The sequence below is a fragment of the Colletotrichum acutatum genome, assembly GCF_030867785.1.
Source record: "Colletotrichum acutatum strain CBS 112980 chromosome Unknown BDZ83scaffold_269, whole genome shotgun sequence".
NCBI classification, from domain to species: Eukaryota; Fungi; Ascomycota; class Sordariomycetes; order Glomerellales; family Glomerellaceae; genus Colletotrichum; species Colletotrichum acutatum.
In genome coordinates this window covers 1-24,185 of record NW_026849263.1, presented here as the reverse complement: position 1 = coordinate 24,185, position 24,185 = coordinate 1, and the positions used below count along the sequence as shown (strand labels likewise).

The window sequence follows — 24,185 nt, the reverse complement described above, 5'->3', positions numbered from 1 at the left end:
ATTGGCCTCCTTTCTTCTTTCTTACCACTGCAAAATTTTCCGCGACATTCTGCGACTTTGCGCAACTTTCCGCAGACCCTTTTGCTCTCCGCACCCTTTTCCCGCCTTGAGAAGGGGATCAGCCTGAGTTGACCACACTCGTGACTAAACAACTCTACTTCCATCCTCGATTGACATTTCTTGCATTCTCTTGGCCACTCCCGTGCCGCAGTCCATTCTATCGCGCCGATTCCTTCTCTCCGCAGAGCCAAGCGGGACGATATCATCAACTCATCAACGGTCATGAACCACATACTGGTCAGATACAGTCAGGTAAGCACCCTCTCGCAACTCGATGTCTGCCCAACAGGTTGCGTTCGCATTCGCCAGAGCCCAAGCAGAGTGAGGATCCCACTTTCTTTCCCCCTGACTGACTTTGATGGATTTCAGTGAACCAAGTCATTGAAGATGCCATTTAGCGGTGTTGTTCAGCAAGGCCTTGCGTTGTTGTTCAAAAACCCTCACCCAACGCAAAAGGTGCGCGACGGCTCGAGCTCCTGTCAATGGTACGACGGCCAGCTTGTGGTCAACAGGGGTCATCTCTTCTCCAACGCGTCTCGACCCATTACCTCTACACGTCAAGTAACTACAATCGGGTCTTTGCGTCGACCTTCGATTTATGCCGGCTTCACAATGGCAAATTTCTTGCGGATGGCCAAGGTGATGGATGTCAATAGCGTGGACACTCATTCTGTCGCAGGTTCAGATGTGAACATGCCCGTAACTCAGCATCTGGTGGATGCTAGCAATGTGTTCCCGGAATACACCTCTTTCAGTCAGTTTCTAGACGCTGAAGGCAATTAGAGATTGTCTGAGCTCTCTGAGACTGGTCTCTCGGATACCTCGAGCATTGAGGGTTCGCGACGGAGCTCTCCAAGCCCAGGTATGCTTTCTTTTCTCTTCTAGTGTGACAAGGTTTGGTACTCATGAATCTCAAGCAGCATGGGCCTCTGAGAATCCCTTGGGTCCTCTTGATGAACTTCCGCCTCGTCCCTCTCGTCCCATTCTCGGCTACAGAAGCAGCGAAAGGACCGCAGACGCCTTGCTCAAGCCCACACGACTCTTCCAGCTTTCTATCGATTCCCAACCAGAATACGACTTTGGCGTCGCACAGCAGACCTGGGAAGATTGCTATGGAGATTACGACGACGACTCGCACATCATAGCTGTCAGGGATGTCGATAACATTCGCCACCACATTCCATCTCATCCTCCCGGGGAGCTCTATTGCACCCATGCCGGGTTCTCCGGCGTCTCATCCATCTGCGCTGAAGCGCATCAAGAGCATCAGAGGCCTGAGCTCATCACGGAAGTGATTGGAGAAATTGAAGAGTTCTTGTTTGACCATAAACTTGGAGACTTTCAGGAGGTACTTGCTAGAGACCACCGTACGAGGGAATACTTCATTGCATGCAAAGAGCCTCTGCCCCTACGAGTGCCGGCGAAGAACAAGCCAAGCATTCATACAAGCCAACCTGTCTACCCAAACGCTGAGGCAAAGCCATTGTTCACCATAAACGAGGAAGACAATTACCACGGAAATGGACCTTTCAATCGGTCGACTTTGCCTACGGCCCTTCCTTGGACAAAGCACAACGGTTCAATTGGCCCGTCTATGGCCCCCTAACCTCTAAGCATCATGAAGCAATCCAAGGCTGATGCTCATCGCAAAGTGAAGGGTCCAGCCACCCTGCGCGCTCGTGGCAACAAAAATCCGACTGGGCCCAGAGATATTGAGCATGCCAGAAGACAACAAACCAGGTTGCGCCCAGATTCGCCTCCATTTCTCGGTCCTCTCTACGACGAGAGCGCATTTGGAACCCCTGTGATACCCTTTCTACCCACCGTCGAGCCTCGTCAGCTCTTATTTCCTTCGCCCAATTCGATCGCTTACCTTGAGCACGACCCTTCACACGGGACCGACCTCGACACTGATGATATCGCTACGGTGATTGAGGCTCCCGCTGGTGCTGCTGGTGTTTCTCAATGGGATGAAGAAGATTCCATAGACTTCTTGCTCGGCCCCATCGAAGGCGTGCCGCTTTCTGTGCCACCACACAGGGTGCTCCCCCAGCCGCAAAGCCCCTCGTTGAACCGAGGCGTTGTGCTCGACTGGCTGGGAGACTCAAACACTGTCAGCGGTGCCAAAGATGCAACCAGCAATAGCGAGGCTGATGCTCCTCGTCCCCGTCGTCATCGAGACGCTGATGCCAGTAGCAATGACGAAGTTGATACCCCTTGTCCGCTATGTGCTCAAGATGTCGATGCTCGCATCAATGCCAGCATCGATGCTCTGGTTTACCCGATTGTGCAGCCTGAGAGCGACTTCGCGTATTATGGAGATGACTTCCTTCACGAAGTCATGACTGCTGTGAGTGAGACCCGAGCGACTGACCTAGATGAACAACTTCGGCTCCTAGGTTCAGTCTATCCTAGCAGAATCCTTCTGTGGCCTTTGCACCACCCCTCCACGGAAATTGAACCAGAGAATGCATCTCGAGAGGGCGACGAGCGTAGTCGCTCGACTCCCATATTACCCACCACTGAAGAGCTTCCTGAGAGCCCCAAGTACTTTTCGTGAAATTCTGCTGGCTGATACTAGCTGTCCATGCTTGCGAATTTGGCGTCGAGAGGCTGGCCGAGACAAGAGAGAGCACTGTAACGTGAACACCAACGATGCCACCATTGTAAGATTAGAGTCTCTGAATGATTGCAGATGCTTTCTTACCGTTATGAGACCCAAGAACGACCGAGTATCAAGTAGACTAGCTAGACTGATTGATTAGATGCCCCGAGAACAAGGTTGATGGACATAGTGGACAACCCGAAGAGTTGATAATGGAGCTGAGGCATGGAGACATGGAGTATAATGTTGCTGAAGTGATGGGCAAATGAGACTTAGATGGGCTTTGGTAACTGGCTGTTTGGGTTTTTCTGGCCGCGTTCTGCGAAATTGCTATGAATTTGTGCTAGGTTGGAGGCCGGGAGCTTGGTTTGGCAAGGCGGCGTTTCGGCTTTTTCTTCTGCTTTCTGATCCTGTTGATCTCTGGTGGAGTTGGCATTAATCCGACGGACTTAAGTCACACAAGTGTAAGCCACCAACTCTATTGTGCTACTACATGGCTGGGTATTCTTCTCAGATTCGCTTGTCTTTGACACCAAACAATTTGTAAATGCGCCGCTGTTCTCTTCATGTGATCCTCTCCAATTGCAGCCGATGAGTATTTGAATGCTGACTCAATCGGTTCTCGCTGTCTCGTCATCGGCAGGGATATGAGAACTCTGTCCTTCATTATCCTCCCCCTTGTCAAGAGGCTCCAGCTCCTGTTCACTGGCCGCATCCCCTAATTCCACGTCCACTGTGTTCCCATGATCTCGAGCCCCTCCCACAATGGTTCCTATTCTTGAGGTAGTAGAACTCACCCACCCAAGAAGCGAGTCTTCTTTGATGACTCTCCGTCTGTGGCCGCCAACTGTTGTTCGGCTCCTTCTTGCACTTTCCATAGGATTTGACGGGCGAGCTGGCGGTCGGTAATGCCACTGCCAAAACCTGCGGGAGAATAAAGGACGTAAAATGGGTGCGTTGACAGCAATTAGACCGACTTCGCATTCTCGGACTCCCCATCGGTTCACTGTAATTGTTGAAGGCTCTGACCCTAAAGTTACCGCAACTCGCATGATCGCGGCCGCGATGACGAATAAGCCGGAACATATCAGTACTGCTATGAAGACTTTCTTGTAGAAGGGTACCCTGATTTCTTTTAGAACAGGCAGGGGCAGACAAAGAATGGCTGCATCGGTCACAACATCTTGTCTCTGGTCAGCTTAGGGTGCTCAACGAGGCTTTCTGTTGGACTCACTGAGAAATGTCGATACCAACAGATTTTGGGCCTTGAAAACACACTTTTCACTTGGCAGGGGCCTCACTCCCCAATTATCTGAAAATCTGTAGGATGCCATTAGCAAACATTCGAGTGAAACCTGAAAGTCCAGCACTCACGGTATGCAACTAAACGTTATTGTTCCGAGCACAACAAGGTATGACAAAATTGTGAACCAGGCCAAGTGTTTCAGCACTCTCGCACTCTGCCACAAATCAAAAGTCATTCGCTTACTTCAGAACTGTCAGTGTCTCTCTCTCGAAAGAATCAGGAGGCCAAAATACTAGAAAAATAACAAGGTTGCTTTCATAGACCATAGATATGCGGTGTATGAATACCAAGCTATTTGCTGAAATTTAGAACCTTGAACAAGTCGTGCAACTTCGTCATCGGATAGAGTGTTGATTTGAGCGGCTGTGAGATCCACGTTCGTGCCGTATCGATCTATGTTCGACTACATCAGTCCCGCTGAATAATCTTCATCTCTTCACTAGTCATAATCGGCAATGATACTCACACACTAGGTCGACCATCACAAAACAGACTGTGTATAAGAACAAAGTCTATCCAGATGAAATGTTAGAGCAGTGTCAACTTATGACTAGGGTATGCTCATTTTCGCCTTACAACAAGCATTGTGTAGTCATCTCCCTTGAGACCTCTAGGGCCGACCATGCGGATTCTTACGAAAAACCGCAACAGTATGACGAGAGCTCCTACACCGAACCAAGTCCACATCTCCTTTAGGAACTTGTCATCGCGTCTCAGAATGCTGTCCAGTTGACCGGTGGCCATGCTTGTGAACGCGCGTCCGCCGACGCATTCGTCGAGCAGTGATCATCTATCAAGATGAGGGCTTCTGTTGGGCGTCTGCCCATGGGCGATACGTGAACGTCGTCGGCAGGCTTTGGGCATATGAAGTTGGCGGGTTTTCAAGCTGTTGTCTCATTTAGCCACATGCAGGCACCTTTCCCTACAGTAGGTTTGGGGGATATGAAGTTCAGCATTCTTAGATTAGACTTCTAAATGCCGACATTGAAGTGACGAGCGTGTCGGGGCCGAGAAAACGCTTGTCCGTACTGCCAACTAGACCCAAAGGGGTGTTGTTGGGGAACGCTCTGGTCGCGCAGACGTTGATCTGGCGCTGACTGATGACTCGTGGCGTTTCGTAGTCGCAACTTTAAAAGGCGGTGTTGCTACGGTCACATCGGACTAAGACACAATAGCGGCACTCGGACCTTTTGGCTGGCCAAAGAGAGACTGAGGTTAGTGATACTCAATCATAAGCCCCTCTCTACGATGATCAATACTGTATGAAAGTTGATTGAACATGCTGTTATGGGCAATTGAGTCGATTCAAGAATGAGAAGGTCCTTTTTGGTCAAAGTATCAAAGCATCACAGGGTCAGGTGACAGCCGCTCTTGGCTTGCGAAAACAAGGTTTCGGGGAAATTATAAGCTTTATTGCGCCAAAGCCTTAACGATACTACATGTTCTAAGAGCCAGATCTGTTTATGAGATGCAAGCAGGAGGGGCATTGATGAAAATCTTTTAAATGGGCAATTCCCGTTGGTGAAAATAAAAGCATGCTCCACTTCAAGATGCGATATCCCTAGATTTCCAAGCGATACGATGCTGCTCGGTGTTTACGATGAATGACTGGATACGTCGATGTTCTTACTTCCCTATAAGTTAAGAAACGAGAGTGTCAGGAATTGCGGTTCCACTTGATCGAACTCAGAGAAACATGTTGTTGTCTTGAGGCTATCCCATCATTATCATTAAGCTGAGTCGCCCTGCTAATAGGTCACCAATCAGCGGACTGCTATGTACATGACCTCCTGACATTCCACAATAGACACATGCAGGCAAGTTGTGTGCTCAAATCCTTTAAGCAGAGCGCTTCACAACGAAGGCACCACGCTCAATGGTGTTGATCAGAATGTGGCCACTCTTGAAGTAAGGGTAGTGAGACCAGGTGCCGACGAAGTCAATGGATCCTCCAAGGGGCTCGTTGTCGTTCTCGGGGTAAATGTCGAAGAATCCAACCTCGGAAACGCCGCCTCCGGTGGGGTCATCGGGCAGAGAAGAGACGTCGAGAATGCGGAGGCCGGCACCGTAGTGGCTCTGGAAGGCAAGGCCGTCAATGACGAACTGGTTGTGGTCAATGCCGTAGGCCTCGCTGCGGTAGTATCCAGTCTGCTTGGGAGCCTCGAGAGATCTGATATCCCAGAAGTAGGTGATGGGGTAACCGCTGGCAGCAGGGCCGGTGGCATCAACCTCGTCGTACTCGTCGTCGAGGACGAGGTACTCCTGCCACTCGGTGTTGGTGACCCAACCCTGGTGGGTGTCTGTGTATATAATCAGTCACTGATCATAAGTTCACATAGGGGTAAAGCACGTTGACGTACAGCTAGCACCCTCGTAAGAGGTACGAGAAATGATGTTGGTCTCGTTCTTGTTGGTGACATCGTAGATGGTCAAAGTGTCCTCGTTGTAACCGTAGCAAATATCGCGGCCGAAATACTTCTCATCGGGGCCACGGTAGACGAGGCACTGAGCATCGTGGACGTAACCGTCACCGGCGGCACAACCCGGGGAGGTAGGGTTGGCCGGGTCGCTGAGGTCGATGAAGATCAGACCGGAGCGGCAGGCGCTGGAACGAGGCTGGGCGCCGACGGCAACGGCGTACTGCTTCTCCTCGTTGATGACGATGTTGTGGGTGGAACCGGCGGGAAGGCCGTTCCAGTAACCGGTAAGGTCACGGGAGTTGCTGAAGGTGACCGGGCTGGCGGGGTCAATGTCCAACAGCTATCGCTAACAGTTAGTATCGGTAGAGTCTTGAGGCAAGATGATGTTGATGAGCTTACCTTGGTCAGATCGAAGATCTGAACACCATGGCGGGAGGCCTCACTGCCGATGACGACGTAGTTCTTGTATCCGCGGAGTTCACGCCAGATGGACTGGGTAGAGTACTGCGGGAGGCGTCCGAGGTAGACGAGCTTGCCCGCAGAGGTAATCTCAGCAAAGGCGGCACCATCAGCCTGAGCAATAATGGCAAACTCGCGACCGTCGGGGCTGGTCCAACCCCAGGAAGAAGATCCCTCGCCGGCGGTAGAGCCAAGGTCGGAGTGGCTCTTGAAGTCGTAGAAGTCGACCTTGTTGCACTTGAAAGTGTTGTTGGCATCGCCAGGGATGACCTCGGCAACACCGTTGACGCAAGAAACGGGGCCCTCTTCAGCGAGGCGGCTCGTGTACTTGGTCGACTCCATCTCTCCGGCCTCTCTTTGGCGATCCCATGATGCCTATGAGTTGCGAAGGTTAGATCAAGTGCCGTAAGCAAAGCTGCTGGTATCGAATACCTTCTTACGGGCCATGAGGTCCTTGTGAATGACACCGCTGTCGTAAATCTCAGAGACGAGTTCACTGGGTGCGATCTCCTTGGCCGAAGCTCCAGAGAGGAGCGCCGAAACGGCCAAGGTTGCCAAGGTAATTGCCTTCATCTTGAGTGGTTCAGGAGGGGTCCTGGGAGTTGTCTAAGGCAGGGGTAATTGACAGTTGAACCACGATGATCACTTCACAACCTAAAGAGCGGAGAGGTGCAGAGCAAGATCTTATGCTGATCGAACGGGCGACAACATGATTCTTTTATCTTCTTCCCATCACAACTTGGCGTTCTCCTTCCCCTCAATTCTTTCGTCGGGCTTCGCGGTATCTCTCCACCGTTTTACGAGTCAAAAACATGATTATTGTTCTTCGTCCTGCTAAAAACAGAAGGTCAAGAAACAGCGGTTGGAAGGTGGGAGCAACGAGCTTCAATGTCGCGATGCGGAGCACTACTGCCCAAAGAAGCAGGTGTCTCTCGGACAAGGCCCGCACGGTACTTGGACGCACGAATCAGCGGCTCCGAGGCCCCGGCCCGGCAGTCCACCATCCTTCGCCGCAAATTTACTTACATACCCGCCCGGACTTGGCAACAGGCACTGCCATACGGGCAAACATCCTTAAAGGAGGCGTTGTAAGCCTCTTGGCGCATAGTATCTGGCGCCTCCCGCAGTCTTGCCAAGCGCGCCGTTGTAACACTCCCGCAGATTGTACCGGCATCACCACCATGCAGCGCCAAGTCACGGCGTCATTCTGGTCTTTTTGTGTCTATTCACCTTCTCGATAAGATTAATTATGTACCATTTGATAGATGGCGTCAAGAGATTACGTTTGTGCGAGATATGGACCGTTGTCGAATCGTCCATCTAGCTCCCGCAAATGTCCCCAGATCAGCAAGCTCTTTACTATATCTGTCCATGGATCGTTTAATTCCGCACCAATCATTTTCTAAATGCTTCTACCTTGATGGCCCAAGTGTTTGTCTCTTTCCGAATTCAAGTGGCAGCTGCCCACGTGCAGTCAGTCCATGTAATAACCTGGCTATGTACGGATACATCTCAGCTTTCAACACTCAGTTGGGAAACGTGAAGGAGCCTCGGTTATCATCTTTTACCCCCATGGGGAGTTTCCTATCTGACATGAACTAATATCATTGCCTCACTAGTAATTTTGCCCATCAGAACATTTTGTCACCTGAAAATATTTAACCTGCGCTACACATTTGTGAAAGGCATCAAATGGCTTCTAAGTGGCCAGAAGTCTTTCATTTATCGAAAATTGAGTATTGAAACTTCAATCATTCGATTTCTTAGGCCAACTCCTTTTCTTTCTTATTCGAGCACTTGGTACGATCTGAGTCTTTACTCTCGTAGCAACTCACTTGGCTTATTATCCCATCGGCCCAAGGATTGGCCCCACTTCAGTACAGTCCCCGCTAGATAAGGTGCGGCCATCCGGAGCTTATAGGGATGATCGAGTTCCGAAACAGAAAACTTGCTCAACTTTAAGACGACTTCAAATTGAATTTGCAACGACATAGAAAAGTCAAGGCTTTGGCGATGTCCTGGAAAGGAATGTTTTTCTATGAAAGCCGATGCTTGTTTCCATTGAAAGTAAGTGTTACCAGGGCTCTCCCTCTTCAACTCTGAACAAGAAGCTGCATCAGCGTTTGAGAAAGTTCATATTGACTCGACACCTTAACTATGCCTACAACAGATAACAAAACTTGAACTTTTGACCGTGCAGCCTCATCAAGCTTGGAGTTCTGGTGGTCGTTGCATTATCATGAACTCAGAGATGGTATTTTTTTGCCGCGTCGCAAACGTAGAGTACTCGATCAAGGCCGTCCTTGATGAGCCTCATTTCAATGTCCCTGCAGCTTTAGTTCTCGACTAGTTGCTTGTCTGCGTCATTTGTGTAGTAATGAGTCTCCTTATATTGTTCATCGTGGAATGTGGGCACTGCCTCTAGAATTGATACACTCTACTCATCACACGATCGCCCTCCGATTTTCGTCACACATCTGTGGCTCTCCTATGCACCCCATCAAGTCGACAGTGATGCGCTATGTCCTTCCTTGTTAAGAATGGGTATCTCTCGCAACAATCCATGAAGTTTCTTCTGCGCGTCTACTTTGTTAGGTGCTCCCAGTCCGGTGGGGGATGTGTCGCTAGCTGCAGCCGGGGAGGACCGTCATCTTCAGGTATCGAGGATAGCCCCTCCAGAGGTATGGCTTTCTCCCACACAGCTTCCCAAGACTTTCTGGCCTCCATGTCGTGATTTTGCCAGTTGGGTACCCTGTCACCTAAACACCCACCTAGTGCTGAGCTTTCGCCACCCTGTGCCAACCATCCTTCTCTCCTCCCATCCATTGAATTTGCTCTTGGGTTGTACGTCCAGTCTTCGGCAGTCTGCTCCGACTTCTTGGCTGCCCCTTCCGTCAATGGCCTCATTCCCATCGGCTGGCCAGTGAGGACCGCGAGTTCGGTATCGAAATTAGCGGGACCCGTTGGTCTTGTCGCAGTACATTCTGTTACAGCAATGGCCGTGCGCGTAGGCCGCAGTTGCTTGTTAGGCAACATACTGCGCCAGTAAGATGAGCTTGAACTGCTTCCTTTCTTCAAATCACCCGCAGTCCGCGGCAGGTTACCCATCTGCTTTCCCTCTACCTTTCGTATCCGTTCGTAGAGGAGGTTGGATGATGGTAAACAAGCACAAACGACGCCGATGACAAGTTCCAGTGCCCTGATACGCGCTGTTGAGCTCTCAAGAGGTTTACGGTGAGAAGGGATACAGCTTACGTGATAAGGTCCAAGACAACGAAATCCGCGGTGACATCTGTCGAAGTGAGGAATTGAACGACGAGATACATACGATAGACAGTCACAGCTGTCGCAATACCTCCAGCTCCAAGTAGAGCGGCGACTTTTAGCTTCTTCCTCATAGGCATGCGCAACCCCCACAATAGTGGTACCGGGAGCACGAGGATGAAGAAGTCTGTGATGATGGCCAGGCTCAGATCCGCGATGAAGATTTTGCGCTGATTCAAGCATCTCGGATTCTGCGTCTTGGGGTTCCAAAAGGCTGACACCGGCAGGCAGATGACAGTCTTGAGTATTTGAATTGGAATGTAGCAGATGAGTAAGGTGATGATGAAGACTTTGATCCCGCGTGAAACTCGCTCATGCACGGCAAAGACTCGTGCTTCGAGTAAGAGTAAGGTGACCTTCGTGAAGTACGCTGCCGGACAGTAGATAATGGAGCTGGCATACAGCCACTGGAGATCATTGCATTAGTCCATGTCTATGTAGCTTGAAGATGTAATTGGCTCATCAAACTTACTCTCATCACTTCTTGATACGATTCTTTCGTGAGCTCCCATGCATGATAGCCCTCGCCATAGTGCGCCATCACGAACACAGTAGAAACGTATATCATGATCAAAGCCTGAGGAAATTAGCATGGCCATTTCGCAATCCTATGCCGTTGATTCTTACGTATGACACAGCGCAAGTCCCTGGGTTAGCGGTCAGTCAAGTGTTTATTTTCCCACTTCACTCGGACAAGATTAAGGACAACATACAGTCGTCTGGAAAAAAGGGTCTTGCCATAGAGAACTTCGCATATGTCCTGATCCCAAAGAATAGCGTCGCAATCGCTGCCAGGACACTCATTCCCACTACATTCCACATCCACCCGGCGTCCCTTGGGTTTTCGAAATTCGGTGTGACGCCAGGCGGGGGCGGAAACGCCCCTGTCAGGGCCGTTGCGTTACTCATCGTATCTTCAATCGCTCGACGTGAGCTGTGAGCCACATGGCGAGGCTCATCGCTTCACAAATGTAAATGCAAGCTTTCCGTGGCCGATCGTATGTTCGCAGCTGCAGAAATCTTTCCTCTGTGCCGGCCGCTTGAAGGTGAAAGGGCTCTAAGCTGCTGATAAGGGACATCACAACGACAAATGGTGACCTGCGACAAGGGGCGTCCCGCACCGGCCCTGACTCGCCCGGCCGCTCTAGTTCTGTTTAGAGTTCTTCGAGTGGTCGGACGTTGCCAGGGTCGGGGCGCAAGACCACTGTTAGCGCCACGGGGTGATCAACAGAGGGCAAAACTCTAACAAACATTATGCAGCACAGTGTCCCCTGTGGCCGGTATGAGACATTAAGAGGAACTAGAATTAAGGGACCCGGAGAGGTCGTCACCTCACTCTCAACGGAGAACGAGAAAGGGTCATTATGCTTCATGTTTTGGGAGCTATGGGCACAGCGCGATACGAACAGGACCTGCTGCCTTTTTCCGAATCCGAACGGGGTCTTGCATGTCTGAGCGCTCTACCTAGTCCAAGGTTTGCTTCTTGATCACGGCGAACCTCTTTTAACCCCGAATTCATGGAACAGACGGGCTCGGGTGTGCAAATCAAAATCTGGCCTTTGTTATGTACAGGCCAAGCTTATTAGACACCGCCACGACGCAAGAGGCTACGATGAGAGCGCCCGTTGATCGCACAAAGCTTTCTTAGTTCAGATCCGAAAGCGTTCTAGAAGGCTTTCGGATCGTCTGCTCCGGCGCGTCTCGGAAACGACTCCGCGGGATCTAAACAATGCCTATGTGAGGGGTCGTTCCAGAAGATAGAGAGACATTTCGGATACCGAGTGTCTATGATGTAAGTCTTTTTGAGAGACTCCATCCCTTCGACCCCGCGTACTCTGAATCTCTAACGCCGAGCGACACTGGAGCTGTTTCTGACTTATCACCGATTTGGTACTCAGGAAATTCGGAAAAACATCTTTCCATGGCAGCTTTTTCTCTGTATCAAGGTGGTAAATCATTTCAGAATCCCGCGGCATGAAGCAGCCAATAATATCTCGCTCAACTGCATAACGATCACAAAAGCGAAGCGACAACATGACTTTGTCGTTCCATGTACGACAAATTCAGGGTACGACTTCTTCAGACAAGTAGATATTGTCTCCGGATGAATGGAATGGTACTTTCTCGGTTCAAGGTAATATTGTTATCCCTTAGTAGGGCTTCTGGAACAACCAAATCATACGTTGGCGTTGCGATTCAGTTCATCAAACACCCAGAGGCATTGATTCGTCACAATTAGCTATACCTGGGCCCGGATGGCGAGCAGCTTTCCTACCTGATTTCTATCATCATATCATGAGGTGGGTGTCGTAATAGAGTAGTCACCGCAGGAGTTTGACAGGGTCGATTGGGCCAAGACGAATTGCTCAATTGTCAGCATTCCACCACTTGTCTGACGCTGGGAAACTGCTTCCGAGATCGATTGCTAATAGCATATGCCACTGCAGTCGCCTGCCACTCCTAACTCTCCTGCTAATTGACCGAAACTTTGGTTGACAAACTATCATGGCCTTGGACTGAGAGCGATGTAACTTCTGTAAACGATATTACTAGTCATTATTGTGGCCGAAGCGCCCTATTGAAGGTCTTGGCGGTCGTGGCCAAACTTGAAGCCATGGCCATCCCGGCAGCTACCGGACGTTTCGACCGGCTCAACCCCGCGTGGGGCTGCCGGTCTAGGGTAATCCCATGCTTCACATGCAAGTCATGAGTATCTAAATGGCCAATCTCGTTTTCGAAAAGCTCACGCGTGAGGGATGAACGGCATACGGATGTCCGCGGGCTTCCGGCAGTAATTCCCTTTGTGATGCGTGAACAATTGATTTCCAGGGAGATTCAAGACAACGATTAAGGTCCAGGTATGAGTTGGTAACGAATGTCGAAAGAAGCAATGTGAAAGACGTAGCTTATATCATCGAATTGAGATGTAAAAATCGAGATCTTGTAATCCTTTTGGTCCACAGGAGTCCTTGGATGTGGGGATAAAGCATTTAGATGAACGAAGCCTGCTAAACAATACGTGTATCACTGATCGACATTATTGCTAAAGATATGGAACTCATCGTAAGATGTGCATTGCTGGTGCACTGACATTGACCGCCGCTGCATGTGATTTGGAAAGTAGGGTCATCGTACGGATCCAGTTTCAGCTGTCAACTTTGCTCAGCAACCATTCAGCCCAATGGTGGAAATATGGGTATGTAGGAAAAGGTATGACCCTGTTTGCAGATTCAGTCATGCTGAAGTATTTCCAGTTATCAACGCCTCTTTGGATAACTTAAGGTACTTTCCATTTAGGTAAACCTGCCTAGATAGCTTTCAACGTACACTTGCCAATTTAGGCTCCAGCACAGTGGTGAAGGTGGTAATTGCCGCGAAGATGCAAGTTCAGAATCGCCGGTGTATCCGGTGAGACCGATCCCAGCTCCTAGGCCTGTTTCATGAAGTACTGACCATGGAATTGACCGTCACGTAGCAATCAGCTAGATCGGTGATAAGGAGTTTGAAGTTCCCAAGGATAACATAATGTACAATGCTATGACGCTAGTATTTCTAAAACCCCAGACTTCACTGCGCCTCGGTGCCTCCCAAACGTGGCTTCTAGTCTAAGCTGCAAGGCGGCCGAAAGCGAAAATGGGTCGGATCATGGCTGTTGTCTCCCCATAGTATTCCTAGCTTCCAACACTGCAGCATGTTGAACAGTCCACCTCAGCTCGCGGTTTTCGTGGTCTTGGTCCGCAGTTTCATCATCAAAAAGACGAGGGCGTAAGATGAAACGCAGAAGAGCGCTGTGATACCGACCTATAGCAATCAACAGTTAGCATTCGGAGTATCCTTATTATGTCTAAATGCAATAGTTGACTTACTCCTCTCCACCCGTAGCTGGAATCATTGATGTTCATGGTTCTCATGTAGTCCGCTCCAGTGCTGTAGGGGCAGTATGCACACATGGTGCTGTTTCCCGGATCGACAACGTAGCCCGGCTCAGAAGAGAGAAAATCGGCGAGGTACTCCCCACAGGTGCTGTTCCCCAGAAGTGGAATGTGAGTCAACTCGTTTGACTTGCAGCGAACCTCGATATCCCAGACCACAGGCTCCAGCATCCCTTGGATGAGATAGGTGAAAGGATCGAGCCAATAAAGCCAGTATCTCCAAAACGCCGTGATCTGCGAGTACGGAACAACGACACCACAAAAGTTGATGAGACCGGCGCCGATGATGATGGGATTGGCCAACGCGGCGAAGTACGCGTTAGGGCTGTAAGCGGCAATGGCTTGCCCTAGTGAAGTGTACAAGAACTCATAGACTGGATGAGGACAGGTTAGCAGGATATTCCCATACACGATTGAGATTTAGTAAAACCTACGGATCATTTGGAGGTAAACCTGCCCGGAAATCCTTGCTTCTGTGGGGAAGCCAACCGTGAAATACCAAGTGACAAACGCCAGTGTCCCGCAAACAATCAGCACAGGTGTCTCTGACAGTAATTGGGCCGCCACAAAGGCAAACCAATGGTAAGTCTTGGACTTCTTCTCGCGAGTCTCGAAGACGTCGCGGTTCCGAATGAAGAGTGGCTGTAGCTGGTTGATGCATCCAGGAGCAACAAACACGAAGTTAAAGACAGCCATGAGTCTGAGTTGAAGATCAAAGGTACCGTCACCCAGCATCCAGTAAGTGAAACCTCCGAAGAGTCCGTTAGTGATGTGTAGCCCAATTTTGTTCCAGACATAATCAGGATTGCGCCACAGAGCGACCAGTTGTCGACTCGTGACGAGATAGACTTGGTAGGCGACTGGGGTTGCAAATCCAGCAAGCTGATCCTCATCGACGGCCTCGGTCGCAGTTGATGTCTCAGGCTCCTTCTCCTCGTTGCTGTTGGAGTTGAGGGCATCAAGTTCCGTGATGGCCGCTTCTCTCTCTGGAGAGTCTAGCCACGTCTGCGGCCAATCAATCTCAGTACCAAAACGGCCTTGCACCACATCAACTATGTGCTCAGCGGGATTCGCGTGCGGGGGGCAAGCGGCGCCATTTCGGGAGAAGTAGTCGATCACTGTTGCTGAGTTCCTGCCAGTCGGTCCAAAGTATGTCGTACGTCCCCCGCGGGCTAAGAGGAGAAGCACATCGAATGCATCGAAAAGGGTTGCCGATGGCTGGTGAATGGTGCAAATGATGGTCTGTCCAGATGCTGCAAGTCTGCGCATGAAGCGACAGATTTCGTAAGCAGACTGGCCATCCAAACCGGAAGTCGGTTCATCGAGGAACAGGAGAGAAGGCTTTGCGACGAGTTCGGTTGCGAGGGTGAGACGCTTACGCTGCTCGATAGAGAGACCCTCGCCAGGCGCTGTGAAAAATGTGATTGATTAGCGCGTGGTTTCGCGAAAGAGGTGTCAAGGACTCAGGTTCATCAATGGGATACAACTTACTTCCAACAATGGCGTGCTGGAGAGGTATGAGCTCGAGTAGCTCCATGATGCCCCGAACATAGTCCTGCTTCTCTTCATCTGGAATCTTGTGGCTTTGTCGCAGCCTTGCCGAGAACAAAAGACTCTCCCAGACTGTAGCGGTGGGTTCGTGGACGTCATTCTGCTCACAATAGCCCGTTGTCCGCTGGAAGCTGATACCTTGCGGCTTGCCATTGACCATGATGCTGCCTTCGATCGTGCCGCTGTCTTTCCTCTGTGCCAAAACGTCCATCAAAGTCGTCTTGCCAGCACCGGAGCTACCCATTAGCGCGACCAGCTGACCGGGCTTGACGTAGCCAGAGACTCCGCGAAGGAGCTGGAGGTCTTTTCCTTCGTGTCGAACAAAGTAGCTGATGTCCTTGAAAGTGAATACCGTCTTGCTAAGAGACATGTAAGACACATCATGGGAAGCAGCCGATTCATCCGCCTTTTCCGTGTCTATCTTTGTGGCCGCCTCCTTCTTTTTGCTTCGTTGGTCGAACAACACTTTCGAGCCAGAATCAGAATGCAGATTGATCTCGAAGCCGACCGCGGTCATAAGTGCCAGGAAAATCCAGAATCCGATGAGAATCCCTGCGTTGCGCCAGATGTGTGCCTTGTAGACGGAATATTGAGCATTCATGTAGGTTTCGCCGTTGATGATTGTCGATCCCAATGTAGATCCCCTGACTGTGCAGCTACGATATTGGGTACCATTATAGGTAGATCCAAAGGGGATAAGCTGAGGTTGAATGCAATCCAGAGTGAGATCTCCCATCTCCTTGGCCATGATCGCTTCGAAGGTGTATGTTGCAGGGTTCAGCCACGAAATCCAACGGAACCAGACAGGCATGCTCGGTACGGGAATAAGATATCCTGCAAGTGGTCAGAAGGACTCTATCTAATTCGGTTGGAACAACTCGCACTTACCTGCATAGACCATGAAAACCATGGTCATCCACCCAGTGATCTGTGAAGCCAGCCCAAAATGCCTACACCAAGCTCCGATCATGCGGAACAGGGAAGAAAAGCACAATGTACATAGAACAAGCACAAACCAGTTAGTGAAGAAGTGGCCCGCCTCGCGTTGGAAATCCACGATGAAGTAATAGATCAACTGAAACAAGGAGTATGCCAGAATGACAAGCGGGACATCAGTTGCCGCGCTAGCTAGGGCGTACGCTGCGGGCCGATGAAAAGCGAGTCGCTTGTGTCTTGAGATGATTCGGCGTCCCATGAAGGAGGCTGTAGTCTCAGACATCTTGTTCATGGCGAATAGTTGAATCGGGAAGAAGAGAGCGCCTGGCCGGGTGAAGATGGAGGTGCTGTCGGATGGGAGGTTGTAGAAAAGACTCCCGGTGACCAGCGCCATGATAAGGGCAGAAGCAATCTGCAATGCGTTTGACCAACGGTCTCCCCAGATGATTTGAAACTGTCTTTAATTTCGGTTAGACCTTGCAATTGAAGTGTGGATAAGAGCTGACGATACCTTCTAATACAGTTTGCAACCTGGCTGACGAACGACACCTGATAGGGGCTGCCTTGACGAGATAGAAATGGCAATGAGCGGTTCTTCTCTGCATCTCGAAGCCTCAGGAGATTCTCCACTTCATCCGACAGAGACTTTTCTGACACCGTGTTTATCTGCCGTGCCATCCTTTCGAAAAGAGGGCTCGTCTTGTACGCATCTTCAAAATCTGCCGGACTTGTCGGGATCTTGTCTTTGTATCCAGGGCGTATCTGTCGCTCCGTGGGAACCGAAACTGACGTGAGGAAATCAGAGATATTTGCTCCTGGCGTGCACTTGAAGCCCATGTCTTCAAAGTATTGCTTAGCTTCGGTTGTGGGGCCGTAGTAGATCTCTCTCCCTTCAGCAAGTACGAGTACTTTGTCAAAGAGATCGTAGATGCCGTTTCCAGCTTGATAGAGAGTTGCAACAATGGATTTGTGCTCCTCGTCGGCCATCTTGCGCAAGACACGTGCAAAGTCCAATGCATTGCTGGCGTCTAGGCCTCGAGTTGAGTTGTCCCAGCATTGAACAGGAGCCTGTGTATGGGGTCAACGAGCGTTCATCGGAAATACCCGTGCTAAAATATCATACCTGAGTAGCTATGACCTCTGCGATTGAAACTCGCTTTCTCTCTCCGCCGGACACCCCGCGAATGACTTCGTCCCCAACCATTGTGTTCTTGGTATGACTGATTGACAAGGATTCTAGAATGGCGTCGGTCTTCTGTGACAGATAATCCTTGGAACTGGGGGATGACTCTGGCAATGAGCCAGGTATCTTGTTTGACGTCGCAAAGTCGATGGTCTTTTTCACCTCCAAAGTTGGGAAGTGTAAGTCATCTGGCAGGTTTTCATGTCAGACTTTGACAACTCAGCCCGCGTATATAATTCCCATACCTTCGGTGTTCATTACCACTTGGTTGCGAAACTGCTGTGCTCCCCTATGGCCGAGATTGCCGTATCTCACGTCGCCACTGACATGATGGAATTCCTTTCGTTGATTAGATATCACTTTGAGGAGAGAAGTGCAGCCCGATCCCGGTCGCCCGAGAACTAATAGCTGAGTGATGTGTTAGAGGAAAGCAGCATTGCAGTTGCACTAGTTGGCTTACCATTTCCCCCGGCTGTACCTGACCCGTCACATTATGAAGTATATGCTGCGTATGTTAGCATGAAATTTCCAGCGGAGGTCAAGAGTCGAGCTCTTACCCTTCGAGATGTTTGGCTTTGGGCGAATGAAAACAAGTCGGCCAGAACGGACAGGCACGTTGAACCATAGTCTTCTCCAAGTCCATGAACCTCGACGCTCAAGTCCTTGAAAGTGACAGTCAACGCTTTCTGAGGCTGATCAAAGTCTCGAAGGCTGTCGTCGGCTTGAAGAGTTCGATCACTGTCGTAAATCGTTGTTGAAGTCATCGCTGCTAGAACCTATTTCGGGTTGTAACTCCAGTGGCAACACAAACCAAACAGTCGAACGTTTGAACAGGGTTGCAAACCACATTTTGAATTGAGTTATAGTCTAATCTGATCTCTTAAATCTCCCAGCGTAAGTATCAATTCATAATCAGCCTCCACACATACTGAGGAAACATCAGTATATTGGTTCCGGATGTTGTAGTCACTGAATCTCATTCTGTCAAGATCAGTGGACCCCTTTTTAGCGTTGCCGGCGGCGGGTTTACGGTGTTTCGGATTTACGGAATTACGTCAGGACATCATCTCATCCGCTTTCACCAAACTCATCCTCTCTGACCCATTCAACTTCCGCAAAACGGCAACATAAGATAATTATTCGAGTCTTTTCGGACTTGAGGAATTAAGATCACTTCCGTGTCTGACCCTTCATACCTTTCTTTTCCATTGAGCCTGATATTCCGATTGGGAGGCCAAGGGTCGCGTATCTCGGAGTTAGCGGGATGCAGTCTAACAGCAAATTCGGAGGGAAGATTCCCAAGGCGTGCGAACCATGTCGTAGGCGCAAGATCAAGTGTTCCGGTCACAAACCCTGTCGGCAATGTGAGAACAAGCCATCCGATTGCGTGTATCGTCTCAAACCGCGCGTGAGATTGTCATCGAAGCGGGCCGCGGTGACGGTAACGAATGCCGAGACTGGCCACGGCGTATCCACCCCGGGCTCTGATCGCGTTCGCCGGGATGAAGCGGCTTCTCAACGTTCAGCAGAGGAACTCCAGCAACATGTAGCACAAACTGAAGTCTATCACAGCGTTGCCGCAGCTCACCATGCGCCAAAGTCTACCGACAGTTCACAACTCTTCTACGGGCCTTCTTCGAACTCTGCTTTCTTGCAACAGATTCATCGAGGTCTGCTTTCTGGTCAGTATGGCCAGAGCCATGCTAGAGATGTCCAGGAGGGAGGCCCCGGGCTGGATATGTTCATGCAGAGGAACATCTTCTTCGGCATGCCGCTGAAGATCAACGTTGAACCTGCTCAGCCTACAAGCTGCCCGGTGTCCCTGTTACAGGCAGAAGAGTTTGTTCTGCACTTCAAGACGACTCACTTGTCATCTTTACCCTTTTTCACCCCGGCTGAGCTTGACGACATGGTTCCGACTTTGTTCAACTATACCCCTGAAACAACCTTCCAACCACAAAGAAAGACAGTGTTTCTTGCGGCTCTCGCGTTGGGGGCATTGAGTACCTCACAGACCGACGCTGCAGAGTCATTGTTTATTCACGCCAAAAAAGAAGCAGCCATTTACGAGGACTCTGTCACGTTACCAATGATACAGTTTTTGATTCTCATGGCTCATTACCAGCTGAACATGGGCCGCCCCAACTCCGCTTACTTACATAGCGGCATTGCAACGCGGAAAGCCCTGTCCATGGGCCTGCACGCAGGGACCACGAGTGCAATTTCGAGAAAGGAAGAAGTTCAGGGGAGACTGGTAACGCTATGGTCCCTTTACTTCCTGGAAATGTGAGTACTTCTTTGATTGGCAGTAGGCCAACTTCTTCATGCGTTTCATTCTGATAACATCACCTACAGTTGGCTCAGCTTGGTGGTTGGACGGCGCAGTTCAATGCAAAAGTCTGACTTCGAGTCTTGCCCCTATCCGGACGGACAGCCAACATTGATGGCCCTTTGCCAATTCGCCAATATTCTTGAGGAAGCGATCGAGTCGATATACAACAAACGTACCGACTCCCTGCGTCAATTGTACGGCAAAGCCGAGAAGCTGTATGGTCACGTCCGGCAATACGGCGAGAAGTGGGGTTTGGGTACAGCAGCTTCCGTACAACGGGTAGACGCATGGAATCCCGAAACTAGTCTTCTTCTACACAACGGTACGACTCACCTTTGACCCAAGGTCTTATTCGATTTTCTTGCTGACGTTTAGTGACTTAGTCTACTTTCATGTTGTTCTTCTCATCTTCCGCCCTTTTCTGATTGCCGAAGCTGCCCTGCAATCTGGGGAAGGATCCGGCGGTATAGGCGATATCTGGCTTCGGCAAGCTTGCAGACACGCCACAGATGCTGCACAGGATGCACTCGCTTTCACCTGGAACATGCTTCGCGGTCCCGAGGAATGCAACGTAAGTCGCCGACGGGTCATTGCCGCCGAAAATCGAGCTAACATGTTCCTCCTTAGACACGACGATACCACGCATTCTTCATCGAGTCCTCCTGCGCTGTTCTACTATACGACAGCTTGCGCCATCCGGCAAAGCATCCCCACAACTTGGAGTTCATCCAGATGGCAATATCTTGTCTGCGCTCATTAGTGGGGGACGATCCAGTGACGAACGCCATACATTCCATCAAGCGCATCGTGTGGGCTGTAGAACAATCCATCAACGCGGCTAAGTCCACGGGCGCGTTCTTGGACGTCGCTTCTGCCGACTCGTCACCCTCGTGGACCGATGATCGCCTACCTACCAACATACAGTTTCCATCCTTGGAGGAGAATAGGGCTACAACGTCGGATGATTTGATCTTCTTCAGCAACAGAGCTTACCGACCACAACCTGAACCCATCACAGATTACAGCATGCCGATGTCAGGCTCGGTGGGGAACCCATTCCCTGACTTGAACTTTGATGTGCTCACGACAGATCTGTTTAACTTCTTCCCAGTCGAGATGAACTCGGGGCCTACTGGACACGGAGGAGCATAGTTGGATCTGGTCTAATAGAAGACTGGATAAGTCACAGGCAATTATTCCTAGAGCAGAGAGTGCCTTGTTGACTCGAAACTTCTTTACTTCGCTGATACTCGTATGTCTGTTGGCTATGTCTCGTGCATCTTACTTGCAGTTCTAGCCTCAATGTCGCTTGACATGATGATTCATGGAATCCTTCAACACACACATACGACGGGGTACTATACTGATGTCTAATGGCGTTTCTCTACTCGTAGCGGCCAATCAGATCTTATCTGTCGTACATTTCTCTCCGAGACATATCTTGAGGCTTATGCATCTGAACTCAGCCGCACCAAATGAGGCTATTACTATAATTCTGGCTAGCTGGTTTCACGTCAGCAACTTCTCCCAGTGTGCTAGATGGCTGCCCTGAGCATTACATTTGTCAATGATCTTGCGAGCTCAACTAATTGTATGCTAGTGCTACCCAGCCATTACACTTTGGATGATCCACAGGCCAGACTGGTGTGCTAAGCTGAACTCGAGGAATCGTGTTGTTTGAGAAGGATGTGCATCTTGCCTTGCCAAGCCGGACTTTCTTCCAGATGCAAGACCATGATGCCCCAGGATTTGTGCCCGTAGTCGATAACTCGGTGATGGTCTTCCCTCATTGAATTCTCTCCCTTGATTCCCTTCTGAGTGTAAGCTAGTAGACTTGTGGTTGAGAGTGTGTCTATAAAGTGTCCAATTTTCCCTTACCCTCGGCGGAAATGTAACAATTTTAGGAGTTATTCTTCTCTCGAGACAGGTTCTGACTGACTTTACCGTTGATCATACAACTGATTTCCGAGAAAATGGCATCTTCTTCTAAACTAGAACAGCTCCGGGATTATCTGTCGAGCCTGGACCCGAAGAATTCGTTAAAAGGAGTTTCATTCCACTATGACACAGCCAACGAGCTCGGCTTCAACCCTGGCGACCCACTCGACTTCTTCGTCGCCACTCCATTTGGCAAGTGGTCTAATACATCACCTCTAATTCACAACGTCGTTGCAGTTGCTGTTTGCGAGGCTCTGGTAAATGGTATGACCTCAAAGAACATATCGATCGGCAAAGATGGATCCAAGTACATGTTCATCGACTTACTCACCCTCGCACCAATCAACTCCGCTTTCTTCACCAAGGGCATCAGTCCAACTCTGAACAAGCTCGTCAATGGTCTTCCAAGTGATGTCACTCCAGTCATCCGCCTACTATGCGGTGACAACGGCATCACCGCAGCTCAGTTCAAGGACGCTAGGAACGGATCCGGGTGGAACGACTACAAGCAGATTTTCTGGGCTAACCATTGGCCATCCATCACGCATCCCAAGGCTGAGCTTTACATTGGCTCCTACAACCCCGACATCAAGTTTCAGCCCGGAGGCAGTGAGGCGTAGGTGAAGAAGCTTCAACCCGAGCTCAAGAGCTACTTGAGGAATTCGGCTTTATCCGGCCATCCATGGGTAATTGATCTGGCCATCACTCTCGTCAGCGATGGCCTGTTGCCTCTTGCCAAGGTTGCCGAGAGTAAAGGGCTTCCAGCTCTCAGCTGGAACCACGCAAAGGTCACGGCGGTCAGTCGTACCACGATGACCACGGGAGGTGCGAATCTGTGGGACAGCTATGACGATACCCAGGTCGGGACCTTTGACTCTATGGTCAAGATCAGAGGCGATGCAGCTATTGAAGCTCACAAATATGCCGATGCTTTGTGGAGGCAAGTGGATTGTAACCTAAACATGATGTTCAGACACTAACATGCAAGTAGCTACCTCAACGATATTCCTTCTGAAGACAACGCTTCTTTCCGACACTCTATCAAGCTTTCAGGGCCGACTCCAACAGGGGCGGACAGTTTTCAGGCAGAGACGGTTCCGCTTTTTTGGCAACACCAAGCGGTCCGTGAAGAACTCTGGATCGCAAGCAGTTTTGACTACGAGTGACGTGGGCGATCGTCTTCCCGGATATGGTAAACACCGATATCCTATACTGGTCTTGAATGTCGTGATGTAAGTACTCTTTCATTTAGTTCAAAAATACAAAAAGATCAGCACTAACTAGAACCATTGTACAGAGACATTCTTATGCAATTGGTGTACATGCAGACAACGAAAGGCTTCAACCCCTCGAGTGGCGCAACCCCTGACTTGAAGGTGATGAACACCGTCATCGACGTTTTGAGCCATCAATCCATCCTCCCCGCCACGCAGCGGTTTGATCTCAGCCCAGCTGTATGGGCAAGCAAAGCCGCGCGATTCCACGCCATCGAGAGTGCGACGAGCAACATTACACTCGCTCAGGAGATCTTTGTGGAACCATTCCTGCGAGGCAACCCAGGCGCCAATGCCACCAAGGGGTGGCTCAACACCAAACTTGGCCTCGACTGGGACGAGTACGTGGTCCCGTACGACGTCATGCAGGCCATGTGCAAAGGTCTGCTCAACACTGTCAAGAATAATCCGCAGGGCAAGAGCTTCGGGATGCACATCTTGCTCACCACGAAGGATGCCGGAGGAGGCTATGGAGATCCGTACTCGTGGAAGACCTTCCGGGAGATCCTAGTTGGCCTTCTTGGCGCACAAGAATTGCCGTCAGGTATGACTGCTGCAGAAATTATTCAGGACCGGCTCCATTGCAAGAGGACCATGCACAACGATAATCGTTATGGTCATCACAGTAAGATTGTCTATGTGGATAGGCAGCCTCTGTATGTGGGAAGCGACAATATTTATCCAGAGTACAACGAGCAGCATGGTGTCTGGACTGACGATGCGAAGAACATTGAGGCGTGGTACAGCCAGTACTTTGATACTGCGTGGGAAAAAGGAACCGACATTGTCGATTAGGTAGAGGATGACGGAAGCTGGTTCTTCTATCAAGCTCCTGTATGTAGGAAATCGGCCATCCTGAGCCATA

At 50.2% G+C, this 24,185-nt stretch overlaps 7 protein-coding genes across 7 annotated transcripts; 3 read left to right on the top strand and 4 right to left on the bottom strand.

The window, feature by feature from the left end:
- Positions 1-447: 447 nt before the first annotated feature.
- Positions 448-3,076, top strand: BDZ83DRAFT_798123 (uncharacterized protein; the record flags this gene model as incomplete). Its single annotated transcript, XM_060515918.1, has 3 exons — positions 448-814; positions 981-1,637; positions 1,713-3,076. The coding sequence occupies 3 exons, from the start codon at positions 448-450 to the stop codon at positions 2,618-2,620; spliced, it is 1,932 nt and encodes a 643-aa protein (XP_060357386.1). The 3' UTR covers positions 2,621-3,076.
- Positions 3,077-3,083: 7 nt separating this feature from the next.
- BDZ83DRAFT_644686 (uncharacterized protein) lies at positions 3,084-5,052 on the bottom strand. Its single transcript, XM_060509773.1, has 6 exons — positions 4,548-5,052; positions 4,438-4,483; positions 4,205-4,364; positions 4,040-4,153; positions 3,900-3,985; positions 3,084-3,848 (listed from the first exon to the last, which is right to left on the bottom strand). The coding sequence occupies exons 1-6, from the start codon at positions 4,713-4,715 to the stop codon at positions 3,277-3,279; spliced, it is 1,146 nt and encodes a 381-aa protein (XP_060357385.1). The 5' UTR covers positions 4,716-5,052; the 3' UTR covers positions 3,084-3,276.
- A 758-nt stretch (positions 5,053-5,810) lies between these two features.
- BDZ83DRAFT_595052 (uncharacterized protein) lies at positions 5,811-7,423 on the bottom strand (the record flags this gene model as incomplete). Its single annotated transcript, XM_060506757.1, has 4 exons — positions 5,811-6,271; positions 6,332-6,731; positions 6,791-7,225; positions 7,283-7,423. The coding sequence occupies 4 exons, from the start codon at positions 7,421-7,423 to the stop codon at positions 5,811-5,813; spliced, it is 1,437 nt and encodes a 478-aa protein (XP_060357384.1).
- Positions 7,424-9,212: 1,789 nt separating this feature from the next.
- Positions 9,213-11,251, bottom strand: BDZ83DRAFT_644678 (uncharacterized protein). Its single transcript, XM_060509772.1, has 5 exons — positions 10,888-11,251; positions 10,802-10,821; positions 10,647-10,751; positions 10,106-10,581; positions 9,213-10,049 (listed from the first exon to the last, which is right to left on the bottom strand). Exons 1-5 carry the CDS (start codon positions 11,081-11,083, stop codon positions 9,434-9,436), a joined length of 1,413 nt encoding a protein of 470 aa, XP_060357383.1. The 5' UTR covers positions 11,084-11,251; the 3' UTR covers positions 9,213-9,433.
- Positions 11,252-13,882: 2,631 nt separating this feature from the next.
- On the bottom strand, positions 13,883-18,540 carry BDZ83DRAFT_772249 (multidrug resistance protein CDR1; the record flags this gene model as incomplete). The annotated part of the gene is made up of 7 exons (XM_060515378.1): positions 13,883-13,975; positions 14,041-14,480; positions 14,541-15,515; positions 15,598-16,491; positions 16,546-17,047; positions 17,143-17,661; positions 18,334-18,540. 7 exons carry the CDS (start codon positions 18,538-18,540, stop codon positions 13,883-13,885), a joined length of 3,630 nt encoding a protein of 1,209 aa, XP_060357382.1.
- Positions 18,541-18,896: 356 nt separating this feature from the next.
- Positions 18,897-21,689, top strand: BDZ83DRAFT_644675 (uncharacterized protein). Its single transcript, XM_060509771.1, has 4 exons — positions 18,897-20,062; positions 20,132-20,430; positions 20,492-20,679; positions 20,736-21,689. The coding sequence occupies exons 1-4, from the start codon at positions 19,041-19,043 to the stop codon at positions 21,258-21,260; spliced, it is 2,034 nt and encodes a 677-aa protein (XP_060357381.1). The 5' UTR covers positions 18,897-19,040; the 3' UTR covers positions 21,261-21,689.
- Positions 21,690-22,081: 392 nt separating this feature from the next.
- BDZ83DRAFT_736361 (uncharacterized protein) lies at positions 22,082-24,115 on the top strand (the record flags this gene model as incomplete). The annotated part of the gene is made up of 4 exons (XM_060512996.1): positions 22,082-22,662; positions 22,696-22,997; positions 23,125-23,278; positions 23,344-24,115. The coding sequence occupies 4 exons, from the start codon at positions 22,082-22,084 to the stop codon at positions 24,113-24,115; spliced, it is 1,809 nt and encodes a 602-aa protein (XP_060357380.1).
- Between the last annotated feature and the right edge of the window lie 70 nt (positions 24,116-24,185).